The sequence below is a fragment of the Psammomys obesus genome, unplaced genomic scaffold, assembly GCF_907164565.1.
Source record: "Psammomys obesus unplaced genomic scaffold, mPsaObe1.curated_primary_1811, whole genome shotgun sequence".
Lineage (NCBI taxonomy): Eukaryota > Metazoa > Chordata > Mammalia > Rodentia > Muridae > Psammomys > Psammomys obesus.
Window position 1 is genome coordinate 9,003,489 of NW_026591918.1, and position 9,978 is coordinate 9,013,466.

At 48.9% G+C, this 9,978-nt stretch overlaps 1 protein-coding gene across 1 annotated transcript in view; it reads right to left on the reverse strand.

Annotated features, from left to right (window-relative positions):
• The window catches only part of Sh3bp5 (SH3 domain binding protein 5), a 59,828-nt gene that overhangs the window by 34,236 nt on the left and 15,614 nt on the right, over window positions 1-9,978 (reverse strand). Inside the window, exon 3 of the mRNA XM_055612434.1 lies at window positions 5,255-5,383. Coding sequence (XP_055468409.1) covers window positions 5,255-5,383 — 129 coding nt within the window. The remainder of the gene's footprint in view (window positions 1-5,254; window positions 5,384-9,978) is intronic.

Here is a 9,978-nt window from a genome sequence, read left to right on the forward strand (position 1 = left end):
ATCTATCTATCTATCTATCTATCTATCTATCTATCTATCTATCTATCATAAATCTGAATGGGCAAATGTTGCTTGTTTCTAGATATTTACTTTCTGTTCAACCTAGGATGTGTATTTCTGTAATAAACTAGACTAGTACCTCCACACAATCTTGTCCACAACTAACTACTATCTCATTTGTTGTTAACCTGATTCATGTTTTCTCAGATGAGGTCTCCAAACCGGAAAGGTTTGGGTAGAGGCCCAAGAAGCAATCTTTAGGCTCCAATATTAGTTTTATCATTTGTAAAATAAGGAGGACAAGCGAGCTGGAAAGATGGCTTAGCAATTAAGAGCATTTAACTGCTCTTGCAGAGCACCTAAATTCTATTTCCAGCGCCTGTGTAGTGGCTTACAACCATCCAGTCCCAGGGAATTCTGGCCTCTAAAGTACTAAGGCATCCACATGGTACACAGGCATCCGTGTAAGCAAGACACTCATACACAGAAAATAAATATATTGTGAAAGGCAAGATAATGACACCAAGTGCGATACCTAACACACTTCGAGCTTGAACAGGTGGTGCTTTGCTGCAGCCCTGGGCATGATGGCACACAGCTGCAGAAACCCCAGCACACGGAGACAGACTCAAAGCAAACCGAGACAAACTGGTGCTCCATTCAGGGAGCACTACACAACAGAAGTGCTTTTCTGCAAACCGGCCCCGCCAGGCCCCAGCGGATCTGCAGCCTGGGCACATTCTCTTACTAGCCCTTCACACTCCATCCCTGAGTGGTGCTTCAGCCCCTTGGCCTCTTTCCCCAGGCTCTGGCAAACATAGTCACCCATGTCCACATTCATGCCGCTTTCCCCCTTTGACCTCTGTTTGCCTGTTGTTCCCACAGCCTCTCTCTTGGCTTACAGGACTCAAGCCCACTGGTCTCTCAGCTTTCCTGGTCAGTAGCATCCCACAGAGACGTCATTCCCCGTGTGGTGGTTGGCACACTCACAGCTGAGCCCCTGGCTCTTAGCCCAGGTGGCCCCATCACTCTTGGATTCCATACCTAAAAATGTAGCTATTTGCTAACTGTCCTTGGAACCTCAAATTGGTGCTTGGGCTGCTTCCAGGCCACTGAGAGACATGCAAGGCGCGACCACGGCATCAGTCATCAGAGACACGACCTGAGCTGAGCAGACTCTCTGCCTCCTGTTTCTACTCTCACAAGGAGAGTGTGTATCCTAGTCCAACAGTCTCCTCAGTGCCACTTTTCCCCACGTTTTTGTTCTTTTTCCTGATTTTGCTATTTAAATTAGCCTCAAAGGGCAGTTATAAAGTGATTCCGGTGCTGGTGAGCACTGGAGTGCGATACAGCTCAGGGAGCAGAGACGTGTGCTGGCTGAGCGTCATGCAAGCCGGAGATGCAAAGCTGCTGGCCATGAGTTCAGTTAATGAGTCCACTGTGCAATACATACCCAGAAAAAGGAAGAGGAAATTTGCCAACGTGGACACATGTTTGCTCTCATACGTGTTAGAGGAACATCTGCAGCACATAATGATGCTCCGGATAAGATGGGATGGTAGCTGTACTTGTGCAATCCATCTGGGACTGAGGCCTAAGAGACCCCCTCCCAGCCAGCAAAGACCTGCCTCTTACTCTGTCCTAGCTGTTTTGGTATTTTTGCTTGGTTTTTATTGCTGTCCTTAAAAAAATGATTTTTAATTTTGTGTGCATGTGTGTGGCATTGGATCCCCTGGAGCCAGAGTTACAGGCAGCTGTGAGGTGTCAGATGGTGTCACTGGGCCCCACTGGGGCCCTGTGCTTAACCGCTGAGCCATCTGTCTAGCTACTGCTGTACTTTTTTAAGGCAGCAGATTTACCACAGATATACAATATTTGATAGAAAAATTATGTATAATAATGCATTTCTCTAAATAATGCTTCATGGACACTACTTCAACCACTAGGGTAGATTACATAACTGCCTCTACTAAGCCTTCGGTGAAGGTCATTTTTCTCCACCTCCTGGAATGGGGCCGGCCACGTGACCTACACCAGCCAGTAGGCTATCAACAGATGTAAAACCAAGCAGTGATCTGGGAAGGGCACACTCTTTCTGCTCCTAAAATCTAACACATGGGAAAGGACCAGTCTATCCTGTTAAATGAGAGACAGTCACCTCTGACCCCTCAGGTGACAACCAACCAAGTGTCTAACAAATAAGGCCATCCAAGATGAGCAACTCTCAGCCAACCAACCGTGTGCACACATGATCTGCAACCAAGCCCAAGATAAGGAAAAACAACAACAACAACAACAACAAAAAAACCTGCCTGGCAAAGCGCATAAGCTCAATAAGTGTTTCAAGCAACTGTGTCACAGTGGTTTGATTTGTAGCAAAAGCTAACTGCCAGACAACTGAGAAAGCGAAGGCTCAGCCATTAAGAGACCTGCTGAAGGTTCCACAGCTAACTGGAGACCTGGGATTCTCAGACGTGCAGACTGGCTTTGTAGGCCAAGATTTGCCAGCTCTCATCCAGCCAAGTCATTCTACAAATTTCAAATGTTTCCTCACTCAGCGACTCTTGTAAAGAAGGTTAAGTGTAGACCTTGGCCTTACGTGGCCCCATAAACACCCAACATGCAGGAGCTCAGAGCTTTCTGACCTTGTCATGTCGTGCTGACACTGCCCTTACAGACTACAAAGGGCTCTGCCCTCTTCTGACACATTCCAACCATTTAAAAATAACAAGACCGGCGGTGCTGACAGATGAGCGTGGTGTGGTCACACACGGAGTGGAATAACATCCACCCTAAAAAGGGCAGGAGGGCCAGTGGGATGGCTCAGGACAAAGGCTCTGACCACCAAGCCTAGCTACCGAAGGTTGTTAAGTTTGAGCCCCAGAACTCACACTGTGAACGAGGGAACTGACTCCTACAAGCTGTACTCTGACTTCCCCAGTCCCTTTCATACACCAGGAACATATAGCAAATAAAATGAACCAGTCACAAATACTGAGCCCTCCTCAATACTCCAACACTTACAAAGCATCCAGAGTAGCCAAGCTCTTACAGAAGAAAGTAGAAGGATCGTCGACAGGGTCTGTGTGTGTGTGGGGGGGGGGGGGGGTTGGGGGGGGGGGGGGGACTGTACAGTCATGGCGACAGAATCTCAAATTGAGAAGAGAAAAAAATTCTGGCAGTCTGGGTTGCACAGCAAAGTAAATGTTAATGCCACTGAACCAGCACACTTTAAATGGTTAAATGGAAATTTTCTTGTTATATATGTTTTATAGATTTAGAGGGCAAGAACAAAACAAAACAAACAAAAAACCCAGCAAACAAATAAAGGCTGGACTACTGGGGATAACACAGCAGATCCGAGACTACTGCTGGGGCAGTTAGAGGCCACAGAGCGGAGCAGGCAGAGGCACATGCCACACTGCCCTCATCCTTATGCTGACAGCCAGATGGGCTCCAGACGTATCGGAGTAGCCTTGAAAACAAGCTTGGGCCCAAATACAAAAGCCCTCAGAGAAATCAAAGCCAGTCTCCTGCCCCCAGTCCAGTTCAGAAAAGATGGCATGGTCTGGCTCTCCTTTGTACAACTTGGCGTCGGGGTCACAGGATGGGTCTGATTCACTGTTAGGAAAATGATTGACATTGAGAACAAGGCAACGCAGAGTTCTGCTGGTCCTATGACTCCACGTCTTTCTAAACTTCACAGAAAGCCAAGTTGTAGGAAAGCTTTTTCTCCTTGTAAGTACCCTGTGGGGTTCAATGAGATGCTGGATCGGGGATGCAGGCATTCCAGATGTATGAAACCACCTTTGAAGAGGAAGAGGGGGAAAAAGAGGAGGAGGGAGGGGAGGAGGGAGCAAGTAAGCTGGTTCTAAATTTTCCACAATAAATTATTTTTTTTAAGTGACACTGAAATCCAAGTTCATACAGGGATCCTAGTGTCAGATGCATCCTTTCATTTAAGTCCTAAGAACAATGCTGGCCCTTGGGCCACCAGCGTCTGAAGAGTGGGATGCAGAAGCTCATGACGAACACTTGAAGGAAGCGCTTGGCAGGACTCTCAGATACCACCCTTGCTGGGCATGGTAGGAAGGGTTGGCAAACATCAAAAGGAAGGGGGTGGAGATGAGGCAGAGGAAGTAAACAGGAAGCCCCACTTGGCAGCAGCTGAGGTAGACACTCTCCTACCATCACAGAGGTCACAGGGCTACTCACAACGTCTGGCCCAAGCCAGGTGCCCTGTCACCCACAGAATGAAATGTAACATCCTGCTTGCCCTCAGCCTTTCACATCCTTCCAGGACCTCTGTTAGAGACCAGGGCCCCTTGGAGCTAAGGGCCGGGGCTCCTCAACCCTTCACCCTACTTCCCCACCAGCCATTGGGAAAGAGGTCAGAGAGAGGCTTTGCAGGCTCAGATCTCATCTTGGCTCTCTGCCTGTCTCAGCCAGTCACCCGGCTGCTAGAACCTGGTTGGCTACACCTGATAACTGAATTGCTGCCCAAGGGACTCAGTGTGATCTTGACTACCATCCTTAGTGGCGAGAGAAGAGATGAGAAGGAAGAAATATGCCACAACCCACTGCTTCCCAGCAGATGAGGTGCCTCGCAATACAGCTCCCTCCCACCTGTCCCAAAGAGGATTCGGGGTACAGGACAGGATGGCTGTAAACCCCACTCCGGGGTGTGCCATAGCCAGATGGAGGACCCTCCACCAAGCATGATTTGGATCAAGCCAACCAGACTGCTTTGCTCAACCAGACATGAGCAGGAAGGAGTTTGAGGGATGTGGGTGATGAGGAGTGGAGAATTCTGAGTTAGGGAGATAGAAGAGGATGTTGGATTGGCTCATGGTCCCCCAGGCCCGTCATTCACTTGTTCGCTCATTGATTCCGTCTGTATGTAATACCCTAGACAAAATTCCACGTATGTGGAGCTTCGCCACTGTCAACACAAACTCTAACAAGGCAGGAGGCGAGCAGTGCTCAGGAGTCGCTCGGACCTGTGCCTCTCAGGCAGCCACTAGGAGAGGAGGGACACACAGAAGCTTTGGACAAGCTCACAAGGCCCATAAGTACAGCTCTCCAAGTCCTGTGACAAGGACACCCAAACCAGCACTCACACTGTACTGATGGTGTCACGAGCTTTGATGGAGCTGATGAGTGCGGGTATAGAAGGCTGATCGGGTGCAGCCACCCTTGCACAAAGCCGTGGCCTTTTCACATGGGGCGCGTGCAGACATCCAAGGCGTCTTACCTGCCTCGCCACCCTGCGGGCCTCCCAGTAGGGCTTCGAGTCCTCCACAGCTTTGCCGATTTTCTTCACCAGCTCGTCTAGTTTCACAGTGGCCTCAACCAGGACAGATCGGAATTTCTGGCGTGCATCCTGTAGTTGGGAGGTGGGGAGGAGGAAGATAAAGAACATACCATCAGGTTCTGGAAGGAAGCTGCAAAGACCTGCTGCATATGACCAGAAACACCTGGAAGGAAGTCACACATCGCTGGGACCACGAACCACTTTCCAAGCCAGTGCCAGGCTTGGCACCACCCCCCAACACATGTCAGCATTGTAAGGAGGATCCAGAATCCACATTGCCCAATCAGTGGCCACCAGATACATGAGAGCTTCACGCTGACCATGTGACTGAGAAGAAAATGCCACATTCACACGCAAGTTTTTCAGTTATTCATTCACTTAGGCATTTGGAACAGATTTGCTATGGTTTTGAACTCTCAGTCTTCCTGCCACTACCTCCCCAGTGCTGAGATTTACTAGGCAGTCACCACCATAGCCTGTCATTTACTTGTAAATTGTGTCCAGTGGCTGTCAGAAAGCCCCATGTGGGTTAAAACCTTCTCCGTCCTCTGGGGAAGAACGCTCAGTTGCCTTTGGTGGCTTCAGTTCATATGACTGTGCCATTTCCCACCCTCCCACGAAGCCCTAACCCCTGGGGCTCATCAATATTAAACACTGAGTGCCGGCTTACCATCTGCGGGACGCTGGCCTCAGGGCAGTCTGAAGATGCACCCATTCTAGAACCAGTGTGGGGATGCTATGGAAAGCAGCAACAGAGACCCTCATCAGACTAGCTACTGCAGAGGAGACTTCTGGAAAACCTTCAAGGGAGCAGGTAGGGTCTGCACAGAGGTCTGAGGGGGAAGAACACTGAGGGGCGAGGCGGGGGAGGGGTGGTGCTTGGGAGAGCTGAGAAGAGGCAGGGAATGGCCATGTTTTCAGGCATCTAGGGGAGCCAGGTTTCTGCAAGGTGGAAAGGGCCTTCCTCACAATTAACCTTCTTAAAAACTTGTCTTGTACACGTAGAATTGTAGGGTCTCCTGGAGCTGAAGAAGGCTTGGATCAATTCTAATCATCCCCTTATCATGGAAGGCCGGGGGCTTGTAGATAAGTCTGACAACACAGCTGGCCTTCCGGAACATGACGCTGTGGCCTCTGCTGCCCTTGGGAGCTCAGGAGCCCAAATCCCACTTCTGACACAAGCTTTTGTTCCAGTTCTGTGTCATTGTCATGGGGGGGGGGGGGTTTGTATTGTATACAGCTAATTGAAACGGTCCTTCCTAGAGGAAAATGGGAATTTCCTAAGAATCAGGAAGTACACAGGCTTTCATGTTTTAGGATGCCCAGATGGTTCAGGATCCATTAGTCTAGGCCCTCAGTTACGTAAGCCCTAGGCAAGGGCTGGCGTCTTTCTGTGGTGATGTCTACAAGTTTACCCAACTCAGCTCCAGATTCTGTGAGTCATCACCACAGTGGGGTGGGATAGTAGAGGCTGGGTTTTGTTTTGTTTTGGTTTGGTTTGGTTTTTAGAGTTTTTGTTTTGTTTTCTTTTGTTTTTTTTTGAGACAGGATCCCCCCTCTGTAGCCCAAGAAGACCTTGAATTCACAACCCTCTGACCTTGGCCTTCCTGGGAGGCTGAGATTTCAGGAGAATGACCTGGTCATATTTGGGACTTGTCAAGCCCTTGTCTTTTGAGTATTTCTGAAGATGCCTTGGGCAGTGCCTTCACCCCCAACCCCCAGCCTGGGTACTGAGAATGTGACCATTCAAGAGCACGGGGTGCCCAAGAGACAGGTCTGCTCATCACATCTCCCCAACAGTGAGCTACACACCTGGGCGTCACATGATCAGCTCCCTCCAACCACCAGAGATCTGTTCATCAAAACGGTCACAGCTAGCAGGGTCATCTCTACTGAGACAAAGTGAGCTCATTCTTAATTTTGTCAGAAATTGTGGCTACTTGAGTGACAATTTCCCTGAAGTACTGAGGTACGGGAGCCCACAAATCAAGATCTTCCCCACCTGCCCAACCCAACAGCCTCAGCCTCAGGCCTCAGTCTCTGGTGGAGCTACTCTGGGCCCAGTCATGGTCAAGTGACGGAGGCTGGCCCATCAGCAATGTGTACTCCTAGCCATAGTGGGGAAAGAGCCAATCAACGCATTAGGACTAATAAGACTTTATCCAAAAGAGTTTCGGAAACTTTCCCGCTGAGGTGGCTAAAAGAATGGAATGGAAGCATGGAGGATATCCATGAGGATGTTGGTCTGAAAGGACCCAACAGAACTACATTCCACTTTTTTCCCTCGTAGGACGCCACCCCACTTTCACCCTTGCTTTCTATTTTATTCAAGCTAGCTGGAACTGAACGTCTATCAAATGCAATCGAAGTGGACTCTGAAAAACCATGAGACTGAAACACACACCTTAGTACCTACAATAGTTACAGTGAAGTGGGGAGGGAGAGGAAGGCCAATCTACATCCTATCCCTGGCACAGCACTGTAATTAGGTACAGCTCTTTGCTGGGGCGCTTCTGCCTCTGGAGCAGAGGTAGTGGGATTTAACTCAACTCAAGATTTTCCTAAGTACTATTTGAACAGCCAGTTGCCAGAGACGTGTGCTTTCTGCTCCATTCCCAAGTTCCAAACCCAACTGTGGTTCCTTGTCACCTGTCACAAATGATCCTCCAAGATGGAGCAGGCTGCTTCAGAGCTGAGTGCACCGAACATTGTTTTCCTGGGAAATGACCCGTGAGATGGGTCGTTTATAAGGACTAACACCTCCAGAAGATGGGCAGGTCTTTACCTGTCAAAACACATGAACCACTGGGCACAGGTGCGCATAGGTATAATTCTAGCACCTGGGAGTCCAAAGGCAGCTTAACCCCCTATCCACCAAGGCAAGCCATTTACCATCCCAGGGCTGGTGATCTGTTATTTTGAGATGGCTTGCTATATAGCCCAGGCTGGCCAGGAACTCCCCACCCTCCAGCCTCCACCCCTAAGTGCTGGCATTATAGGTGTGTGCCACCACACCCAGCAATCTAGCTGACTAAAAAATCTGCACTCCAAGGAGTTCTAAACTGGTTTTCTCTGTGTGATGTCTTAGAGCTTCAAAGCTTAGGTGACTCAAGTGGAAGGTAATTTAAGCAGAGAATTGCTGACAGTGGCAAGCTGTTTGAATGTGTCAGTGTGTCAAAAACACAGCCCCACATCAGATAAGAACTCTAGCCAAGTCATCCAGAGCCAGTGTGCCTCAGGAACAGGGCATCGGTATTATACACTGGGGACAATGTATTGGCTTTCTGGCCAATCGGCTTACCCATGCCTCCACCACCTTGCTTGTAAACTGAGAATAATGAATGGCTTCACGCAGGTGTCCTCACAACCAGTGGCTTTAGACAGGATTTCAGCCTTTTAAAAATAACTGTCCTACATATCAAAGATGACACATACTTCAAAGGCTCCTTGGTGATGCTGTTTATAACTACACAGCTTTGGTTTAGGGAGAGAGGCCTCACAGTCTTGAGCCGAGTCTGGAAATGGCCCAGTAAGACAGGCTCAGCAGGAACCACAACCCCAGCAGGCAGATAAGACAACTGGAGCCAGGTCACATGATCTCTTTGAGGCTGCGTGGCAAGCGGTGCCTCACGATAGACAGTGATGCACTGAGCAGGAGGTCCCTGAGACCTCTCCAGGGAGCCTAACGTTGGAATCCAGCTTCATAATAAAATAGGGCTCTTGACCTTTTCCTTCTGAAAGAAGTTAGTTTAGTGTATATATGTGTATATGATGGAGGGCATGTGTGCCATGGTCCTCATGTTAAGGTTGGGAGATGACTGTGCAGTTGGCCCTCTCTTTTCACTTACACATTGGCTCTAGGGAAAGATGTCATCAAGCTTGATGGCAAGTGTCTGTAGTCACTGAACTAGCTCACTGGCTGGGTTTCTTTGCCTTTTCACCTTCATTCTCTCATGAGTGTTCCCTGGAGTTTTCCAGAGGCCATGTGGCATCACAAAAAAAATAGAATATAGACAAGAGACACACACACACTTCCACTGTTATGAGATGTAATTTGGACTCCACTCTCTAAAACTGTGGAGCAAACAAACTCTTTATAAAGAAGAGAACAAACTGGGCATGGTGGCCTACACCTGTAATCCCAGCACTGGGGAGGCAGAGGCAGGTGGATCTCTGTGAGTTCAAGGCCAGCCTAGTCTCTAAAGTGAGTTCCTAGCCAACCAGGGCTACACAGTGAGACCCTGCCTCAAAACAACAACAACAACAGAAACCCTGTGATTTCCAATATGGCAAATATTGCAGGGACTTCACAAATTCTTAGGATACTCAGTGATTACTGGAGGTTTAAGTGACCCGAGGCCCCAAAGGTTCAAGAGTGCTCCATGGCACCACGTACTCTGACTTGTCTGTTAATCTGTGAAGATACATCTAGCACCAGAGAGAACCCGCTGTGCTGAGCAAGAGGTAATAGTTGTTCCCTTGGGATGTCTTTCCATCTTTCCAGCTTCTACAGAGGGGGGACATGACCCTACTTTAGGTGCCATTACATCTCTGGCTTGTCTTTAGAAAAGTGGGGAATGGAGTCTGTGGGGAAAAGTGACGGGCTGGGAAATGGTGAGCCACCAAGCATCATCCAGGGTTCGCCTTTTCACTTTCCCACAGGT